This window comes from Populus nigra, chromosome 6 (genome assembly GCF_951802175.1).
Source record: "Populus nigra chromosome 6, ddPopNigr1.1, whole genome shotgun sequence".
In the NCBI taxonomy this organism is placed as follows: domain Eukaryota; kingdom Viridiplantae; phylum Streptophyta; class Magnoliopsida; order Malpighiales; family Salicaceae; genus Populus; species Populus nigra.
In genome coordinates, this window is record NC_084857.1 from 842621 (window position 1) to 862811 (window position 20191).

Below are 20191 nucleotides of genomic sequence, written 5' to 3' on the forward strand. Positions count from 1 at the left end.
CACAAAAACCACAAGTTATCTTGCAAAGTTTCGTCTTTCCCTCAAATATCATCGTTGAGAATAAGAATTTCACTTCTAACATGTCTCTCGGTTCCGTCCAATGGTGTCTACTCCATGCGCCAAGGAGAGATGATTCCAATGGCTTATACGGCAGAGTTCAAAGATGCAAAAGCAGCAATCGTGCTGGAAACACAGCACTAGAAACTAAAGCAGAGGTTGTTCAAGGACAATGTTCAATCCTTGCCCGTTTCGAACCCAATAAGTTTCGGGGCATGTACCAGGTGGGGAAAACCCCAGTAGATATTCGGATATTCCGCAATTCTCATCGTCCTATTGTCAGATTCCTGGCTGTCCAGTTAGAACGAGACGGAAATCTCAAATGTTATTACTGGGCTCGAGCTCATGCTCAAACCGACTGGGTTTTGGACTGCCAGGCTATTACTGAAACCCGCGAGTTGTCTAGTCCCTTCGGTCCGTACGGTTTGTGCAGACCTGTGTCGGGTCCTGCTGTCTGGATAGCCGAACCCAGGTGGACACTTGGGTCATTTCAGTGCGTCGATGGTGATGATCAGTCCTGTGATTTTTGCAGTGGGAATGATGATATACGGGTTTTGAGAAAGAAATAGATGGAGTTACCGTTTTGATCGAATTTTTTGTGGTGATTTTTATTTAAAAATATATTAAAATATTATTTTTTTAATTTTTTAAAAAATTATTTTTAAAATTAACGATCGAAATATCTAAAAATATTAATTTAAAATAAAATAAATTCAAATGCAATATTAAACAGTTATCATGCTTGATTCTGGGACCGACGGCGAAGAGTTGGATTGTTGAATCATTTGCCATCTATATTTGTACAGGCAATTTATGTGATAAATTCAACTGTAGTTCTAGTTGTGACAGGGAAAGGAATCTGGGCAACGACACTTTCCAGTTAACTCCTAGAGTGGCCGAGGACTCGTTCCTCTTGAGCTGCGAATCCGGGAACTGAAAGTTAACTCCTAGAGTGGCTGAGGACTCGTTCCCCTTGAGCTGCGAATCCGGGACTTTCAGTTCGAATCCATGGCAAGACAAGGAGGATCCTTTTCTATTTGACTGCCTGGCCAGTTCATTGCCTGCTTGGCTTCCTCAAACCACTTACCGGTAAAAAGAACATAGCCAAGCCAATTCGGCTATTTGTTGGCATTCCATTCCGGACTTTGGCAACCTTTAATCAATGCTCCCTGTGATCCACAGTGATCGGAAAATTAATTGTGGACGGTCAATGGAGTCCATGAAACCCTCCGGCCAACTGATTTTAGAGGCATGGTTATTGCGAGCTTCCTGGCTCTGCACTTTTGCCACCACCACAATCAAAGGCACGATTGACAATAGGAACAGAAAATTTTAATAACTCTCAATTTATGTTTATACAGCATCTGCCTACAGCTAAAATGAACACCAATCGACTATAGCGACGAAACACCAATAACCTAAACAATAACAGATTTGATTGAATGAGAGACGCGAGTAGTACAATGATGTTTACACTAATTAACCATTTTTACATTTGAAATCTAAAGTTTTGATAACCCAAACCCGGTGGCCCGTCTTGATTAGCTGGAGGGCCAGGCGGAGAGTTCCAATAATCATCAGCTGAAGGACCAACAGTGTTGTTATCCACTGAGGTAATGTCATGAATGCTAGATCTCTTCCTCTCTTTCTTCACCGAATTCTGGCGGAGGAAGTACTTCTGTGCATGGCTAGCTACTTGTGTTGGTGTTCTGGTAATGACCACATTCCTTGAGATGCTCCTCCAATCACCCTTGCCAAATTTACTCAATCCAACCAAAAACAGCCTGCAACAATTCCATTAGAGTCCCAATTGCAAAGAAATTCAAAAATCAGAAGATGAAAGTTTAAATCTTCAAACATATAACATTTTATTATCTGAATCTTTTTCGCAGAAGTTATCCTCAACTTAATACTATCAAAAACAGCTTGAAACAATTCCATTGGAGAGTCAATTGCCAAAATTCAAAAACCAAAAGATGATAGTTTAAACCTTTAAACATATAACACTTTATAATTTGAATTTTTAGCTTATATGTAAATAAAAAATCGACTGACAACATTCGTTCATCCAACCCCTCACAATTCACTCTTGCCCGGAACAGAGCTCTCTGGGGTTTTTCCCTTTTCTATCCCAGAAGGGGTCTCGTGGCACTTCCTACTGCTAACTCTATGCAAAACTTCCTGTCTACTACCCTTGATCTAAGGTTTCCATAACAGCTATACAACTATACACAATGAGCTTAAAAAATTGCATCTTCAAAGTAATACACTTTGACAGCCAGCATTTACCCTTCGTAGACTCATCTACCGCACAAGATTTTGCAGCCCATCATCAACAAATACTCAGATTACCGATATAGATATTTGCTTCAAAACACAAAAATTTGCAGAAGATGTTGGATAATAACTCACACTTGTTAAATTCCGAAACAAATTATATACAAAAATTCAAACTTTAAGAAAATTATGAACAAGATTCAAAATCTATCACACACAAACTCACTTGTGTTCATCCTCAGTCCATGGAGTGCCTTTCTTCCGTTCCGTATCTTGCTTTGCTTTGCCACCAAAACAAATCTGACCAGACGGCGGCGCACCCGCAGCGACCATCCCGCCGTCGCCGGCGGCGGCGGATTCCCAACTCACAGATTCATCATCCCTATAAGTTGGCAATTCAACACGGCCCGAATCTATTGCAAGAACGTCGTGAACCAAGATATCATAATGTTCTTTCACTTCCCACGCTGATTTTCTGATATGGTTTGCAATGCTCTGCCACCGATCTGGCAAATTCTCAGGGAAAATAGTTAGAGCCTGTTCAAAAACCTTGTCTTCCTCGCGAGTCCATCGGGTGGCGGCTGTGGCATGAGGCGGCTGAGTCAAGCACCGAGTTTGGAAGTTAAAGTCTTGATGCATATTTATTTTTTTGGGTTTCGGATGGGGGTTTGGTGGGAGAATTGAGATGATGTTGGTTTATAGTGCGGATGGCAAAGGGTTTTGGACTCTTGTACAGCTCACCTCTTCTTTGAATTCAACACGTTTTTTATTTTATTGGTTCCCCTTTTTTCGTTTCTTCGTGTTTTACTTGAATTAGGATGTCTTCCTTTTCTCTTCTCTTTTTTTTTTTCTTAAAAAAGAAATAATTTATTTTTAAAAAGAAAACCTAATTTAAACTGAGCTGGATAAATATTAAACTAGTTAAATGATAAGATTTAGTCGGCCAGCTTTAAAATCAATCCTTTTTTCAATTTTTGTTAAAAACAACTGTATTTTAAAATTTACATAACAAACTTATAATCGAAAAAATAAAAATATTATTTTAGAATAAAGCTAAGAATTATATATGCTCAGTCGCTTAATCTCGAGTAATTTAAAGCTTATTTATTAATATGGTGTATCACGCTAATAAATAAATACACATATTTAGCAGTTCAGCAAACATTTTGTTAATCAAGCATAATTAGTGTAATTAACTGGCTGCGAAATATATGGCTGGCTAACGTTGCGCAAGCCAAAAATAATTGCCTCACTGTAATTAATTTTATTCTTTGTTTAATGGAATTTGATTAATTACAGCCATTTTATTGTTGACAGCCTTTAGCTTAACTGGGATAAGATTAAAATAGAGTAACTATTGTTTTTGTACTCTATTTATTTAAATTAATTTATATGTGCTAATTGACAGTCGCAACAGAATTGATATAATTTAAATAATTTTAAAAACTAATAACAATTTACAAAAATGGCACTGAAAATCATACAACTTAATTTAGTAGTGAATTGATATATATATATATATATATATATATGATTTTGATTTAATTAAATAAATTATTCATATAATAATAGAGTTATTTCCTAGAATATAAACCATATTGTTTTTTTTTAAAAATCTATGCAAGAAATAGTTTTTCAATCATGAAACCAAGAATATCACCATAGTACGTTCCATCACGGTACTGTAAACACAGGAGGAGTGATAAGCACATGGATATTTAAATCAGTCAGTAAAAAACAAAAGAAAAAACTATAAAGAAGATGTTTTCTACCATGATCTATAATTTTTTTTACGAATTCTAAGTTCTCATTATTTCCCCTTGTCCTCTGCTATACTTAATCTTATTCAATCAAATGCAAGCCATGATTTCAAAATAATTGATTATGATTTTAGAATAGGATTACTGGTGTTTTTTTTCCGATTATTATTTGACTAGTTTATATATCAATTGAGACTAAATTAGATTATATATCAATAAGAATTAAATTAATCTTTTAAATGATTTAGTAAATGACTTTTAATATTCTAATTTAATGTATTAATTTATTGTATGTACTACGCTGCGAGCCACAATATATATATATATATATATATATATATATATATATATATAAAAGTCTTCAATCTTTGGCAATTGAACGCCCACAGGCCACCACCCGATATTTATCTCACTGTTAATAAAGATAAAGCTACTGCCTGCTTGTCTTTTGTCAGAGGCCATGGGCAACCATCATGGAATTCAGGTGAAAATGGATCACGGCTTACCAGATGGAGGAGGTGTGATCATCTTTATGGCAGTGTCGGCAAGTGGTCACCGCCCTGTCGGTCGGAGGTTGACGTCTGGTGCCTCTTGGTGTAGCAGCTGTCACTTTAGAATAATTAACATTAACAAGCCGTGCCCCGCCAAAGCTTTTCTCCTTTCCTTTTCAAACTGCCAGTTTTAGTCTTGTTGTGCATTTCAAGCTCTCTATCCACGTGGCGAAATGGGTGCTTGGCACGTGTCTCCCACTTGTAATCTTGGTTCGAAAGCCGCCCAAAGACAGAGTTTTGGATAGCCTTATTTTGCCACGTCAGATATTTTTATTATTATCACTGGGATAAATTCGGCTTCTAGACTTGTATTTGGATATGGATGATGGACTATAATATTTTTTTGACCGAGAGCGGCCAGAGTAGTAGCATACAATTGTTTGTAAACTCAATTTAGTTCAATTAAAAATTCTGTGTTTTGAAGTTTAATTTGAGTTAAATTTTCAAATAATTTGAAGGAAAACTAAGATAATAAAATCTAGTTAATATATAATTCGATGGACTCGTCTAAACTAGACCAATTTTTTTTTTAAATAACAATATTTTAATAAAAATAATTAAGTTGTATTGATCTAATACCTATGAATTACATCATTGACTTAATAACTCAAACCTATTTTTCCAGCTAATCCTCAAATCTGTTTAATAACATGTGGATTTTAAACTTTATATTTGGAAAATTAATTTTGTTGTATATTTTGAGCCCGTTTGATGTTGTTATTAGAAATAATATATATTTTTTATTTTTTTAAATTTATTTCTAATATTATCACTTTAAAAGAAAAGAAAAGAAAATTTCAACTACTAAGATTTTGTTTTCTTACGAGGCTCACTTATTGGAAGAATGACATGATTTTTATTGGAAGAATCGCAACTATTGATATTACATGTTTCTTCAACATATCACTGTCGATATTGATGTGCTCAAAAGTCCGAGGTTGTGTTTGAATAATTCTTCGTGCATAAGTGTGATTTACAGCCCGTCTTTCTGCACGGCTAAGGAATCATGTATTTTTGTGTTTTAATAGTATTTTTAAAATTTTTAATTTTTTTTAATTTTAATTTTTTTTTATGTTTTTAGATTTTTTTGATTTTTTTTTTGTCAAAAATAACTTTTTAAAAATAATAATAAAATATTATTTTGATATATTTCCAAATAAAAAAACACTTTAAAAAGCAACCACTATCATGCTATCAAACATCCTTTCATTTAAGTACTTTTTACACGGCTAATTGTAGTTTAAAATATGGTTGGCTGCTATTCTATGATGGTGTTTGGTATTGTAATAATAAATATTTTTCTAAGTATTTGTTTTCAGAAATATATTAAAATAGTGTTTTTTTATTTTTTAAAATAAATTTTTGATATAATAATGTTCATGGAATGGTAAATTAAGGGAGGACTAAAAACTATAAGGTGCAGGCCTAGGAGACAGCTGGTACTGTTGGAAACTACAATGTCATTGTTTCAAGATGAATACTAAAATTCTACGCTTGTAAACTTGAGACCTTGTAATTGCATGTTTAAGCTGTCCTGTTGCCTTGGTTCCTGTTGAAGCAGGGCAGAGAAACCTAGAGAACCTCATCAATCACAGCTGGCCATCAAGCCAGCAATTGACATTGTTAATGCATGCCAAACAATGTTCAAGGGCACCAGTATAAGTGCCTGATGCAGTGGTATCGATCGGCATTCAGCACAGAAAGCAAAAATCATCCATTCTGCTAGGTCCTCAATTTGCTGGAAGGAAATACAAGCACTGACATGGCCTCGAGCTTGATAAATGCAGTTCTTTTTGTGACATTCATTGCTATGGTCACAGCAAGTGATCCTGATATCATCACAGACTTTGTGAGCCCGGCAAATCTAACAAAGATTGATGGGGATTTCTTCACCTTTACCTCCCTTAGAGGCTTCTTCGATAGCGACTATCCACCAAACTTCAAGGTGACAAAAGCTGGCATGGCAGAGTTCCCAGCTCTTAATGGCCAGAGTGTTTCCTTCGCTGTCCTCGAGTACCCGGTCGGCACAATCAACCCACCTCACATCCATCCGCGTTCTGCCGAGCTCCTTTTCGTTGTCGACGGAAGCCTTGAGGTGGGCTTCGTCGACACCACCAATAAACTTTTTACTCAGACTCTTCAACTCGGTGACATGTTTGTGTTCCCCAAGGGACTCGTGCACTATCAGTCTAATGCCGATTCCAAGAACCCTGCCACAGCTATCTCTGCCTTCGGCAGTGCAAATGCTGGCACTGTATCTGTGCCCACAACTGTGTTTGCTACTGGCATTGATGATAATATCCTGGCCAAGGCTTTTAAAACTGATGTTGCGACTATCCAGAAGCTCAGAGCAGGTCTTGCAGTGAAGGCCTAACATGATCCTGGTTTTGCTATTCTCGGCATATGTAGTTTTAATCACTTGTTCTACCTGATTGTCTTTTACCCTTTTCATTTGAGTTTCAGCAAAGAAAGAATGAATCTTGTTTAATAAAACAAATTATATGGTGATTTTATTTCAAAGAAGTGGTGGCTTCAACTTCAATCCTACTCTTTATCTAGATATCAGAAGTGACCATTTTGCGTTTTTTTAGATGAGTTGTGCTCAAATATACATTCAAACGTTTTAATCATGTTAAATTTAAACTTTTAATAATTTTTTAAAATAAAATTTATGATATTATTTGAAAACTAGGAAAATCAATATAAAATAGTACTACTTTTATGAAATAAAAGTTTATCAATGATTTGTAGATAACAATGCTTAATTAACCCTTAAAATGAATCACAAAAAAAAAAAATCATTCAAGAAGTAACCAAAGAGGAATGATCTTGCTGTTACGTAAGGCTAAATGTAATTGCATTATGGTATTCTGGTAAATATTTAGGTTTATTTTATTATTTTATTTTATTTATTTAAGTTATTTATGTTAAATTTTTTTAATTGAAAAAAACGATATAATATGGCTCAACCTATCATGTTTTGGTTGGGAAACCGAGTTTATTTAGATTCATTTCATTATTTTATTATGTTTATTTGAGTTATTTATATTAAATAGATTTAATTGATAGGTTGAGTTAAATAACTAATTTATATTATGTTTTAGAGTTATTTTATTTATATATTTTTTTTAATTAAAAAGAATTACGGAACTTTTCTTTTTCTAAATTTTCTTTTCTTCATAGCCTTTTTCTTCTCTTTACTTTTAATTTTGAACTTTTTTCTATGAAGCTTTTTTTTTTCTTCAATTTTTTTTCATTGTTCCGTATCAGTTTACCATGGAAACCAGGTTTTTGACATGAGATAAAACGAAGAAATGCACTAAATGAAAGTAAAATCACCACAAATTCCTTCATTGAGCTGTGATCACCACTTATTCAGTACATAAATAAGACGGAAAAAACTGGGATTCATGGTTATGTTAGAGCTCCATCTCCCTGCTTTAGGCGAAACCTGCCTTGATTTTTTCTATGGTAGCAACATCAGTCTTGAAAGCCTTTGCCAAAATCCCACTATCAACGCCAGTTGTGAACAGAGTGCTTGGAATTGACACGGTTCCGGCACTTGCACTACCAAAGGAGGACACTGCTACAGCCAGATTCTTAGGATCGTTATTATACTGGTAGTGAACAAGTCCCTTTGGAAACACAAACATGTCCCCAGCTTCGAGTGTCTGTGTGAAAAGCTTGTTAGCTGTGTCAACAAATCCCACTTCAAGGCAACCATCGACAAGAAACAGCAGCTCAGCTGACCGAGGATGAGTGTGAGGAGGGTTCAACGTGCCTGCTGGATACTGTAGAAATGCATAAGAAACACTTTGTCCATTGAGAGCTGGAAACTCCGCCATGCTTACTTTTGAGGCAGTGAAAGATGTTGGTGGTTTAGCCCCGACAAGAGACCGTAAAGCAGTAAAAGTGAACAACTTGCCATCAACTTTCGTGACATTTGGTGGCACTATAAAATCAGAGATTATATCTGCATCTCCAGATATTGCTATTTGGAAACAGGCGAAGATTAGGACTAATATCAAGATGAAGCCTTGGTTAATAGTGTTTGAAGCCATTAAAATAATCCTTAATGATCCAACTACAACCTGCTACGCCATAGTGCCTTCAACAAGGTGCCCATTTATACTTGTTTTGCAGGCCTTGCTCGAGATGGAATTCCTTGGCATTGTCAATTTATATTTCTTTCGCATCAAATCCACACGAATACAGGATATGCCTAAAATTCAAGTTGTCATCAAGGCATTGAGCCATCATCAGCCAGGTTGTAAAGATGTCCTGCGTCAGTATATACCTACTATGAAGTGAAGGTGAAAGAGATTAAAAGACCCTTTTCGATAAGGTCTTCTGGTACAGAATCTGCCCTGAAAATCGCAGAAGAGTCGATTTCCTAGCTAGCTGTCTGTCGAGCAGTCCTATGGAGGGATATGCTTGATTTCTTCGGTGAAAACATGAAACAAACATGGAAAATTTCAGCACTTTCTAGCAAGAAGACAATGTTTTTCAACCTTAAAGAAGCTATAAAGGCATTGCCATACAATGATCCAGACAACTAAATCCTGTCAGCACAAAACTGAATCACTAACTCGAAAGCTCGGCATTCGACTATTGAGAGCTTGCAGCTTATCAAACATAGCCATGAACTCTCTCAAACCAGTTTCCCTTTCTCTATCCTTACTTTCCTTAGTCAGTGCAGTCAATATGGTCTTCGCAAGTGATCCTGATATCCTTTCAGATTTCGTCGCACCAACTAACACTATCATTGATGGAAAGTTCTTCACCTACACAGGAATGCGTGGGGTTCTTGCCAAATTTCCTCAAAACTTCACTTTAACAAAAGCTACCATGAATGAGTTCCCAGCTCTTAACGGGCAGAGTGTGTCATATGCTGTGCTTCAATACCCCGCAGGTAGTCTCAACCCTCCTCATACCCACCCTCGAGCTGCCGAGCTCTTGTTCCTTGTGTATGGTAGCTTGGATGTTGGATTTATTGACACCAAGAACGTGCTTTACACCCAAAAACTCCAAGTTGGAGATATGTTCATTTTCCCAAAGGGTCTGGTACACTATCAGTCCAACCCAACCAAAGAACCAGCTGTTGCGATTTCTTCTTTTGGTAGTGCAAATGCCGGAACAGTTTCTGTGCCGTTGGCTGTCTTTTCAACAGGAATTGATGATGGAATTCTTGCCAAAGCATTCAAGACCGATGTTTATACCATTCAAAAGATCAAGTCCGGCTTTGGCAAGCCCTGAACTAAGCCTAGATAGCTCAAAAAAGGCCTGCACTTTTGTATTCCAGGCAATCAATAATTATTCTCTTGGCTCAGAGAGTCGACTAATGTTTGTTCGTACATCAAAGTCGTGAATTTTCAATAAGAGCTAATTTATACCCTTCTGTTAAGAGTGATAATCATTTTAAGCTCGTTGCTGTATTGTAATGCCTTCGGATTTTTTCATGATCTTTGAAGGAAAGAAAAAATGAATCCAGTTGGTCAAATCAGAGAAATAATCAGAAATCAATGGTCGTGGAGAAAATTGGCGGCGGGTAGGTCAGCTGGTTTTTGGTGAAGCAACAGGAATTGCCACATGAAATCATCCAGAGCATCAACAAGAAGAGATAAAACGAACTCTGGATCAAGATCATTCAAAGTTAGGATAGGAAAACTATCAACAGATGCAGAGCTACATAGAAGAACATGGTTATGTTTATAACTGTTCAAAAGTATTCCAAATACAACTCTGTGCAACCACTACATCTCCCTAGAGAGTCATTATTTTACATGCCTATCACCACAGCAAGATCATCGTTATCTGGTGCAGATGATCCCCCATCAGGCTTTCTCGCTCCCTTCAATTCTCTGAAAAAAAGACACAATTGAAGTCGATTAAACTTAATCTTCAAAGTCAGACTTGAATAACCAAACAAATAAATAAGGTAGAAATCTGCAACGGTAATTTAGGAGATCAATGCCGCACCACCATTTTACGATTCATATGCTTAGGTGCTCATTCTTCAAAACTCAAAACATATGTCAAAGAGGAGAGGAAAAAGGTATACATTTGCTAACATTTGGCAATCGGTGACATGAAACATCAACGAAATGAAGTTGGGAATTGAACTCATAACAGGGAATCTATGTACTTAGATTCAATTACTCAACTAATATTTAAATCATTCAAGCAGTAATTAGTTATTACTTTAAACATCAAAATTGGTGATAATAGGGAATTTTGATTTTGAAACACATAAGTAAACCAGCCACATCTTCTTGCTCCATTCCATTGACAAAAAACTGCACCTCTAATCAAAAGCTTAAACAACAATCGAACATAACGGCCCAAATATTGTAATGGGAGCAATGTTTCGATCATTCTGACCTAAAAATGAGGAACAAACATCATCAAGCTACAAAATTTAAATTACCTTGTCAGCACCCTGTTTCTCTTTCTCTGCCTTCTCCTTCTCCTGCTTTCGCTTCAGTTTCTCCAACCTTTCCCTCTCCATTTTCTACAAACCCACAGACACACCGAAAAAAATAAAATAAAAAATCACCATACAATCATCTATCGCAGAAATCAAATCGACTGGTACTTCAATCATCAAGCTCGATTTGATTGCAAACTTGTGATTAGTTTAAGCAAACCCTAAATCTAACTCATAAAATAATTTAATTTTCTTTTATCTTTTCCTTTCGTTTTCATTTTCCTACACTTTCTCAGCTACCAAAGAAAAAAACACGATGACAAAGATGTAAATAACTTCTGTATCATTTAACTTAACTCACAATACTCTGATATTTTTCCCATATCTATCATTTTCCTACACCTTCTCAGCAAACGAACAGAAGCTAAAACAAAAACGACAAAACATTTCTTAAGCTCAATCGATCACCAAAGTTATGAGCAGCGATTTCTTTCATTTTCCTACACTTTCTCAACAAACAAACAGAAGCTCAAACAAAAACGACAGAACATTTCTTTCATTTCCCTACACTTTCTCAGCAACCAAGCAGAATATAATAGCAATAAGAGAGAGGTAGCGAGATGGGGAAAGGTGAGATAAGAGGCCAGGCCTGAATATAAACGTTTTCAGCAGCGCGTTCCTCTTCGCTCAGAACTCGACCTTTGCCATCACTGAAGTAGCGAGTAGCTCCACGAGTTGACTTCATCGAGCGAATAGTGATTAAGCTGAGTCGGCTCAGTGCGGATCTTGTTGCCATGTTTTGTGGGCTCTTTGCTTACCTTTGAAACTTTTCTTTCTTGACACGGAAACGGAAAACTTACGCTGAGCTACTACTACCTCTAGAACTAGAACCTTCTGGCAGTTGACACGTCGTTTGATAGATGAAGCCCAAGGGTAAGGTGCTTCGGCCCAGTTAAATAGTTGGGCCATAGATTCTTCATTTGTTAAACAAAGAAAATAAATATTAGGAGTATTCTTTTCCAGAGTTTAGTTTCAATCTCAAGGTAAAAATAGAAATAATAAAAAATAAAAACATATTTTATTAAAAATATATAAATAGAGAGATAGAATTCATCCATGAGATATATTTTTTTGAGTGAATTTAGGCTCAAAACAAGAATTATAAATTATATATAATTTTATGATCTCGATTTTTTTTACATGAACGTGACAATTAAATATTGTTTATATAAACAATTAATAAAATTGTTATTGCATTAAAAAAACATATTTATTGAGAAGTTGAGAAACAAATTAATGTGCCAAAATTGTTTGTGATGAATTGAGAGATATATTTGTTGAGAGAATATTAGCATTTCTTTTGAGTGATTGAGAAACAAATTAGTGTTTTTTTGTTTTTTACATCATCATATAGAAAATGCTAGATTGTCAATGCAGAGTATGACTGTGTTTATATTATATGGATTGATCATATTTTCTTGTTCCTTTCATTTTTGATATTTTCTAAATACAGCTCTTTATAAATTATTTTAAAAGATAAAATCAAACTAAGTTTTGACTAAATCAATTAATATTTATCAAATTAAATTTTATTTTATTTTATTTAAAATTAAAATTAAACTCGGATTGGGTTTCGAGAAACCAAATTAACCCAGATAAAATTTAACGAAGGCAGGGGCGGCAAGGACCCGACCTGCAATTTTTTCCCCTGACTTTTCCTTGAGTAATTTTTTTTTTCTAAAACTAGGTAAACTTTAACTTTTATCTCCCTTAATAAAAAAATTTCTACCCCCCCGACCTAATATCCGAAACTGCCTGGAAAAACTTATCAAGTCCCCTTGGTACCATGCTATCTATAAAAACAGTCTCGATTTCAGGCGTCTTTTTTTTTTTTGATTTACGTGTGGTGTTCGGGCCAGCTTGCGCGCACCACGACTATTCCTCACGGCCCGCTGGACATCCTGCAAGCCCAGGAGCAGGTAAGGCACCACGGGGGTGACAGGCGTGTACATAGAAGATCAAACCCAAAACAAGAACAGAACAAATTACACAATTGACCACAGCAACTAGACCTTCAAGTCCGACCGGCGTCTTTTAAATGGACAGAGAGCTGTCCATCTCCTCATCTCCACTGAACCTTTCTCGTTCTTTTCCCCCTCTCTCTCTTTTTGTTTTATATATTTAAAATAGTAAGAACAAATTAACACGAAGCATTGAAAAATCTGAGAACAAATACACAAAACAACTAATTATTCTCATTAGCTCTTAATTTATTATTCATTTCACTATTAACCTGTAAAATAAATCACTAGCCATTTACTATGGCATTTTATAAAATTTTGATTGGTTGTGGGACAAAAGAAAGGAAAATAAAAATAAAAATAAAAATTCTATTCCTGCAGCATGAACTAGTGCCGGTCTAAAAACATTTCATGGCACCATATTACACAAAGTTGGCGAGTCCTTCTATTTATTTATCTTAAAAATTAACTTGAAACTTGATACGTTAAAACTACGAGCATCGTTTAAAATTAATTTTGAGTTTTTTTTTATGGCATTATTGTTTTATAACACAAACCGAACTAGTATATTGACATGAAATTTAAGTAAACTTGTTAAAAATTCGGGTTAATCAAAACAATTTTGGTATATACTTGTCAAAACTCAATCATTAATTTGTTTAATTTTTTTATTTAAATAATTTTATTTTATTTTTTTTAAAAAATTAGTTTATTTTATAATCTCATAATTTTAAAACTACACATAACATATCATGTCACATTAAAAATATATTTAAAAATAATAAATATTATTTTTTAAAATATATTAAATCATATTTTTTAATATATCAACATTTTAAAAATTAAAAAGTATCTAAAAACACTAAAATAAATTAAAATAAAAAATGTTTTAAATTTAATAAAAAATCAGTTTTATCGCAACCAAAACGGGATCTAAAACCATGAGCACGGCTTCAGTGTATTCCAGCCTCAAAGGAAAAAAAAAAAGTCATTAAGCCGAAGTCAAGCATTTCATTAAAATGACGACATGTCGTTTAATAAATGGACGACATCTGTTTCACCAGCGAGATAAATAATTGCAGAAGCATCCATTGATAAGCACAGAAAATCGTCTCGATCCCTTCTTCTGCTTCCAGCTTCAACTCCATCCATTAAAGAAACGATAAAAAAACCATGTATCATCCAACCAGAGGAGGCGTTCGCGGCGGACGAGATCGTAAGCTTCCTCTCTCTACATACGTGATTGAATTAGGGTTCGATTGGCTATGTTAATTTCCGGTGTTAAAATAATTTTATTTTTGGTTTTTGTTTGCAGAATTTAGTTGGGATGATGTTAAGGCAGATAAGCACAGAGAGAATTATCTTGGTCACAGTATTAAAGCTCCTGTTGGTAGATGGCAGAAAGGTAAATTCTTTTCTTTTTTTCCCCTTGAATTGTCGTGTTTTTGGTGGCTTCTGCTCTTACTTATTGTCTGATTTTTGTGTTTTTGGTTGAATGGATGGTGAAGGGGGAATGGGTTGCGGAGAATTTCATTGTTTCGTGAAAAACGGGATTTTTTTTTTGTTTATTGGAACTTGTAAATGAAATTTTAGTGTACGACTCTTCTGCCGGATTTGTTTATGGCTTGTTTTATGATATAAAGAGAGATGTAACAACCATGTTTAGATTTTTTATGCTGTTGCGTTGGTGGTTTGCTCATGACTGTGGTGGATTTTCAATAGATTGCGGTATCGATTCTTTTGAAAGTGTTTTTTTGCTCAAAATACATTAAAATAATATTTTTTTATTTTTTAAAAATTAGTTTTAATATCATTATATCAAAACAATTTAAAAACACGAAAAAAAATAATTTTTAGCAAAAAAAAAATATTCAAAATTCGAGAGAACGCAGTTTGCGGGCTCCTTTCTTCTTTTGTTTAGAGGTGGTCTTGTATGGGATACTTCAGTAATGCAGCGCTTCTTTTTTATACTCTTTGATGTTCAAATTTACTGCTTATTCATCCACACCGCTTCATAACATTTTGTAATTGGAGATTTAGTGTAAAACAGTCACAAGTGTAAATGGATAAAAAAGTACTTTCTAGGGATACATCTCATCAGCTAACTGATTGCTTGCAAAGTAATTTTGGCTTGTGCTGTTATGTATCCTGTGAGGGAATCTTTTTTCTTAGATTATACAGGTTTGTCCAGCCTTTTCTTCCCCTGATACATTGCTCAGTGGAGTGTGTTGAAAAGATCCATCAAGGACACTGTTATCATGATTCTGGTTGTTTTGCCATTTTATGCATCCACGTTCCTTGATTCATTTAAAAGTGGGTGCTAGGTATAATCAAATTTCTGGAATTTCTGGACCTAATGGCTCTGCCTTGAGCAGTTCTCAGTATATAAGTTATAGTCAAAATAGTTGATTAACTGATGTTTCTCTTTCTGTATCTGTTTAGTTTTCAGAGTGTTATTCGTGGTATCTTTTATCCATTGCTTGGCAATTTGAGGAATGCTATCATTAAGAATTTTTCAACCTTTTCTTTCATTCATTTTTTCTACAGGGAAGGATTTACATTGGTATGCCAGGGATAAAAAATCTGGGAGTTCAAATGAAGATGCCTTGAAAGAAGAGATACAAAGAATCAAGGAAGAGGAAGAGCGGTCCATGAGGGAGGCTCTTGGCTTAGCTCCAAAGCGATCTGGCCGACCTCAAGGAAATCGTCTTGATAAACATGAGTATACAGAACTTGTTAAGCGAGGTTCTACGGCAGAGGACTTGGGGGCTGGGCATGCAGATGCAGCACGGGTTGATGGTCTTGGTTTCTCAAGGTATTAAGTCACTAATGACATGTGTCGTATAATTGCTATGTTCAACATATGTGTGTGATTCTACCTGGGCTTATAACATATTTATGCATCAAGATTCAATGCCATGTATCATATGGTGTTGCTTTTTTTTATTTGGTGCACTTGTAGAATTGTTTGGCCATGCTTATGTGGTAGGATACTCTAAACTCGCATGGTATTCTAGTTCTATTCACTCCTGGGTGCACTAAAGGCCAGCAGCTGGACATAATACTGTATCTGAGTGATGCTTATACACGCAATATTCTGATATTTCCATCTAGCCTGTAGGTTTATCGAGGTTGTTGTGCCAGCATGTAGCATTATATTAAACTGCTCTTCATTTCTTTTTCATCATTTTTTATGTTTGATTTGAACTTCCTGCTGCAGGGCACCTCGGGCCTGGGAAGACCCAAGTACTCTTCCATCTATTAGCAAGGAGGCTTCACCTGAGCCAGTTAAGGTGGCTATGCCTGATCCACCAGCAGGAAACTCCGAAGAAGATAAACCTGAGGAGGACAAAAGCAGCCGAAAGAAGAGGAGGCACGAGGAGAAGAAATACGAGAAGGAGAAAAAACGTGGAAAGCATGATAGGCACGAGAAACACCACTCTCGCGATTCTGATGAGAAGAAACACAAGAAAGACAAGGAGCGCAGAAGACACAACTCTGGCTCGGACTAAATATTCTTATTCATTTGGAAGTTTTATCATTTCTGATAGTTCATGATAGATGGCTGTATTGCAGAAATGGAAACCAGCATTTCTGATGTAAACTTCATGTAAGATTTAAAATGGTGTTATTATGTGAGATGGGGCAATTTATCTGCTTTGATTAGTATTTTTTGAAGTTTTTTTTTTGTTTGGAAATGTATTTAAATAATATTTTTTAAAAAAATTATTTTTTATGTCAATATATTTAAACAATATATATAAAAATAAAATAAAGAAAAAAAGAAATTTTAATTTTTTAAAAAATGTTTTTTAAATGAAAAAAATAATTGATAGTAAACTACAACAGAGACAGAAGCGAAGCATATATGGCTGGTATAACGTCAATCCTAATAATTGAAAATTTTCCATATCAAATCTCTTTGGTTTTTTTGAAAGTAATTTTGATAAATAACTAGCAAATAGCTGTATTATTTAGATTTTTTTTTTCATATATACATATATATACACTTCTCTCTCTTTTTTCCATTCAAATCCCCGTGTATCTTATAAGGGTGAGGGGTAACATTAGAACTTTATGGAAACTACAAGGGTAATAACGAGATATTAAAACTGTAGAGGGAAAGCGGACTTTAATTTATTTATAGTGACAAAGTGAAGTCTTCCTTGGTCAAAAGGTTGCCATCTTTCAACTTTGGATGAGCAAGGAACAGCAACGGGAGCAGCCACCGTCCCTTTATTCAGGCGCAAGAGATAGCGGCGTGGGTTGCTTATAAAAAACTCTTTCTTCTGTCCATCTCCTTTCGTACTGAAATTGATCGTTGGTTCAACTTGGGCAATTCCGATATCATCACTAGCCATCAACAAGCCTAGAAGAAGATAATCATCCATTGTCCATGCTTGGAGTTGGAACTTTGACCGTACACAACTCATCCAGATCGAGATGATGCAGTGCCTCTCTCTCAAAACATCTTCAGCAGCATCCACAACACACTCACCACCTCCAAACAACGGTGATTATAACTGCCCTCCGGCTTCGCAAGGTCAGATTGGCTTGTTCGAAGTCAGAATTTGTGATGGCTTTAACGTGTTTGTGTAAATGTCTGAATGAATCCAATTCTGTTTGTAATCAGCTGGGAACTCTGCGGATGGAACACCAAGATCAAGCACACAGCCATCCCCTACTGTTAACCTCACTCGAGAATACACCATCGCTGTCCAGACCAATTCCTATAACGAGATGTGGTCCAGGATTCATTATGACGAAGCTCAAATTGAAGAAATTCGTGATAATTACAATGAGGAGGATGCTAACCGCTTGCTTATGACTCAAGTTCTTCAACCAAATCGAGAATGTGTGGAAGAAGCTCTTCGTGACGCCAAGCCTAACACTCTCACTCGACTTGTAACCACCTACTTTGTCAACAGCGAAAACACTAGCCAACTCTGCATTCTTCTACAACGGAGTGTTTATCGTGCCCGTGCTCTTTATGGTCCTCTTCATAAACTTCTGGATGTTATTCCTACTGACTCAGAATCCCTGTCTCAATCACAATGCGATTGTGCTTTTGATGTCTTTCTCCAATTTGATGGCGTTGACAACCCTTTCCCTTGCCCCGAGTCGCATAACTTTAATGAAATGCAGCAGTGCTTTTCGCAACTGAAGCAGCAACTAGAACGGCGAATCCGCAAGTCACGCTCTAGAATCCACCTAGTTCGCCGAGCCACTTTTGGCTCTGCCCTTTGCGTCATTGGCTCTGTTGTTGCTGTTGTAGTATCTGCTGTGGGAATCGCAAGTCATGCATTTGTTGCCATTGCTGCCACCCCGATATGCACACTGCCGTGTCTCCCTCGCCGCTTGACTAAGAAAGAGCTTGCCCGTGTCGAGCAACTTGATTCTGCTTCTAGGGGTACATATGTGCTGAACAATCAACTTGCTACCCTTGAACGGCGTGTTGCTCGTTTGTATGATGCTGTCGAGTGTGATAAGCATCTTATTGAGATTGGATTGGAGGGCGGTAAGGACTTGCATCCCATTTCAGAGGTTTTGAAACAGCTTAAAAAGAACCATCTCAATTTCATTGAACAGCTCAAGGATCTCGAGGAGCATATATGCCTTTGTTTTAATGCTGTCAATAGGGCCAGAGGTCTGCTTCTTCACGAGATCCATCGCCATCAAATTTCTACTTCCTAACAACTGATGACCTGTTTTGAGTCGCATTTACTTCCTATAGACTAACTTCATTGCTCTGTATTAACATCTTTCCAACTCTGATTATGAAACATTGCCCTTTACCCGCTTTTAACAATGAGCATCAGGGAAATCATGGCACTTTGTATACCGAAAAATGCAATCAGTTCCCAGACCCTTTTTTATTGGAGGTATCTTCGCATGATCTGTTTTGAGCCACTACACCTGGTTTGTTCTTTCATTTCATCTTTCCTGCCACATTATATATCTTTGATTAATAAAAGCTGATTTGTTAACTTTCTAGAGGTGTATGATATTCACTTCCCAGTTAAATATGATTTTCTCTTCAGGTCAGATGCGTATCTGTGATATTTTCTAGAATATTTTTGGATAGTTTTAGGATAGACATCTCCCTTGTCGCTTCAATTCGTTGATGAAAGCTACCAGTACCCAGTACATAAGAGGTCAATGTGGAAGGTACAGCACTTTCATAATGTATGTGTTTACTGTATACAAAATGGATGTTATCCCCAATATCATCAATTCAATTTGAAATACTAGAAGATGATTTTACCTGGGCAATTTTGTTATGTTTCATGGATAATTTTGATGAGAATAGCTGTTTAAATAGTTTTTGTGGAGCAGTATGGCTATTTCATTTCCTTTTCTCTTTGTTTCTTCCTTGTTCTTTTAATCATTTTGTAAGAGATGTTTTCAATGCTTTCTGCTCTTATTTATTGCTTTGGTGCATACAAGCCAAGGTGGTATTTTTTTTATTTCCAACCAGTTTTTCTAATGCTGAGCTCGCACATGTACATAGACACTCTATTTGATGTTTGAATCCTCTCCTTTAAATAACGTCGTTGAGTCTTGAGAAAGATGTGGCAGTTTGATGCGGGACACTCTGGTAACATGTAGCCCTTTTCCTGTGGCGTTTGAATCCACTACTTTATTGTTCATGCTACTTCCCAATGTTTTTTCGTTTTTTATTCCTTAAATGGAAATGTGTTAAATACTTGCAAGTGTAAACGAAGAGAATGCCTGGGTACACATCCCAGCAGCCGACTGATTTATTTCAAAAGCAGTTCTTAGCATATATTCTTCTGCTAGCGTATGAGAAAACTGTTTTGTTTAAATTATACAGCATCGTCTAGCCTTTTCTCCCTCGTGCATTTCTTCGTGGTGAGGATGTTGTTATTATGATTGAGGCCGTTGGGATGCATCCACATCCCCAGATCCATTGAAACGGGGATGCTAGGTGTATCCAAATTTCTGTGCTCCGTCGACCCAATGCTTCTGCCTCGAGTAGTAGTTGAAATAGTGTATTAACTGGTGTTTGCTTTCCGTTTCTGCTTGGTTTTCACGGTGTTGGTCATTCTATCTTTTATCTATTGGTTGGCAATTTGA

At 36.1% G+C, this 20191-nt stretch overlaps 7 protein-coding genes across 7 annotated transcripts; 4 read left to right on the forward strand and 3 right to left on the reverse strand.

Annotated features, from left to right (window-relative positions):
• Nucleotides 1-1367: 1367 nt before the first annotated feature.
• Nucleotides 1368-3032, reverse strand: LOC133696260 (transcription factor SRM1-like). Its single transcript, XM_062118399.1, has 2 exons — nucleotides 2561-3032; nucleotides 1368-1841 (listed from the first exon to the last, which is right to left on the reverse strand). The coding sequence occupies exons 1-2, from the start codon at nucleotides 2971-2973 to the stop codon at nucleotides 1547-1549; spliced, it is 708 nt and encodes a 235-aa protein (XP_061974383.1). The 5' UTR covers nucleotides 2974-3032; the 3' UTR covers nucleotides 1368-1546.
• A 3375-nt stretch (nucleotides 3033-6407) lies between these two features.
• Nucleotides 6408-7168, forward strand: LOC133696102 (germin-like protein 9-3). The gene has a single exon (XM_062118145.1). The coding sequence runs from the start codon at nucleotides 6408-6410 to the stop codon at nucleotides 7017-7019; it is 612 nt and encodes a 203-aa protein (XP_061974129.1). The 3' UTR covers nucleotides 7020-7168.
• Nucleotides 7169-8008: 840 nt separating this feature from the next.
• LOC133696385 (germin-like protein 9-3) lies at nucleotides 8009-9120 on the reverse strand. The gene has a single exon (XM_062118565.1). It carries the CDS (start codon nucleotides 8704-8706, stop codon nucleotides 8086-8088), a length of 621 nt encoding a protein of 206 aa, XP_061974549.1. The 5' UTR covers nucleotides 8707-9120; the 3' UTR covers nucleotides 8009-8085.
• A 67-nt stretch (nucleotides 9121-9187) lies between these two features.
• Nucleotides 9188-9901, forward strand: LOC133696384 (germin-like protein 9-3). The gene has a single exon (XM_062118564.1). The coding sequence runs from the start codon at nucleotides 9188-9190 to the stop codon at nucleotides 9899-9901; it is 714 nt and encodes a 237-aa protein (XP_061974548.1).
• Nucleotides 9902-10266: 365 nt separating this feature from the next.
• On the reverse strand, nucleotides 10267-11940 carry LOC133696386 (uncharacterized protein At2g27730, mitochondrial-like). The gene is made up of 3 exons (XM_062118567.1): nucleotides 11722-11940; nucleotides 11073-11156; nucleotides 10267-10506 (listed from the first exon to the last, which is right to left on the reverse strand). Exons 1-3 carry the CDS (start codon nucleotides 11866-11868, stop codon nucleotides 10480-10482), a joined length of 258 nt encoding a protein of 85 aa, XP_061974551.1. The 5' UTR covers nucleotides 11869-11940; the 3' UTR covers nucleotides 10267-10479.
• Nucleotides 11941-14151: 2211 nt separating this feature from the next.
• On the forward strand, nucleotides 14152-16762 carry LOC133696099 (uncharacterized). Its single transcript, XM_062118142.1, has 4 exons — nucleotides 14152-14309; nucleotides 14409-14498; nucleotides 15641-15908; nucleotides 16314-16762. The coding sequence occupies exons 1-4, from the start codon at nucleotides 14267-14269 to the stop codon at nucleotides 16603-16605; spliced, it is 693 nt and encodes a 230-aa protein (XP_061974126.1). The 5' UTR covers nucleotides 14152-14266; the 3' UTR covers nucleotides 16606-16762.
• A 493-nt stretch (nucleotides 16763-17255) lies between these two features.
• On the forward strand, nucleotides 17256-19366 carry LOC133696475 (UPF0496 protein At3g19330). The gene is made up of 2 exons (XM_062118666.1): nucleotides 17256-17636; nucleotides 17727-19366. Exons 1-2 carry the CDS (start codon nucleotides 17537-17539, stop codon nucleotides 18785-18787), a joined length of 1161 nt encoding a protein of 386 aa, XP_061974650.1. The 5' UTR covers nucleotides 17256-17536; the 3' UTR covers nucleotides 18788-19366.
• The last annotated feature ends 825 nt before the right edge of the window (nucleotides 19367-20191 follow it).

Bases quoted from the DNA above. Each gene is read 5' to 3' on its own strand.
- LOC133696260 (XM_062118399.1), bottom strand. From the start codon at position 2,973: ATGCATCAAGACTTTAACTTCCAAACTCGGTGCTTGACTCAGCCGCCT. The intron at 1,842-2,560 runs GTGAGTTTGTGT...GAATTGTTGCAG, and splicing joins TGGACTGAGGATGAACACAA to GCTGTTTTTGGTTGGATTGA.
- LOC133696102 (XM_062118145.1), top strand. From the start codon at position 6,408: ATGGCCTCGAGCTTGATAAATGCAGTTCTTTTTGTGACATTCATTGCT.
- LOC133696385 (XM_062118565.1), bottom strand. From the start codon at position 8,706: ATGGCTTCAAACACTATTAACCAAGGCTTCATCTTGATATTAGTCCTA.
- LOC133696384 (XM_062118564.1), top strand. From the start codon at position 9,188: ATGATCCAGACAACTAAATCCTGTCAGCACAAAACTGAATCACTAACT.
- LOC133696386 (XM_062118567.1), bottom strand. From the start codon at position 11,868: ATGGCAACAAGATCCGCACTGAGCCGACTCAGCTTAATCACTATTCGC. The intron at 11,157-11,721 runs GCCTGGCCTCTT...GTGGGTTTGTAG, and splicing joins CTGAAAACGTTTATATTCAG to AAAATGGAGAGGGAAAGGTT. The intron at 10,507-11,072 runs GTAATTTAAATT...TCTTTTTTTCAG, and splicing joins AGAAACAGGGTGCTGACAAG to AGAATTGAAGGGAGCGAGAA.
- LOC133696099 (XM_062118142.1), top strand. From the start codon at position 14,267: ATGTATCATCCAACCAGAGGAGGCGTTCGCGGCGGACGAGATC. The intron at 14,310-14,408 runs GTAAGCTTCCTC...TTTTGTTTGCAG, and splicing joins CGTTCGCGGCGGACGAGATC to AATTTAGTTGGGATGATGTT. The intron at 15,909-16,313 runs GTATTAAGTCAC...TTCCTGCTGCAG, and splicing joins GATGGTCTTGGTTTCTCAAG to GGCACCTCGGGCCTGGGAAG.
- LOC133696475 (XM_062118666.1), top strand. From the start codon at position 17,537: ATGATGCAGTGCCTCTCTCTCAAAACATCTTCAGCAGCATCCACAACA. The intron at 17,637-17,726 runs GTCAGATTGGCT...GTTTGTAATCAG, and splicing joins CTGCCCTCCGGCTTCGCAAG to CTGGGAACTCTGCGGATGGA.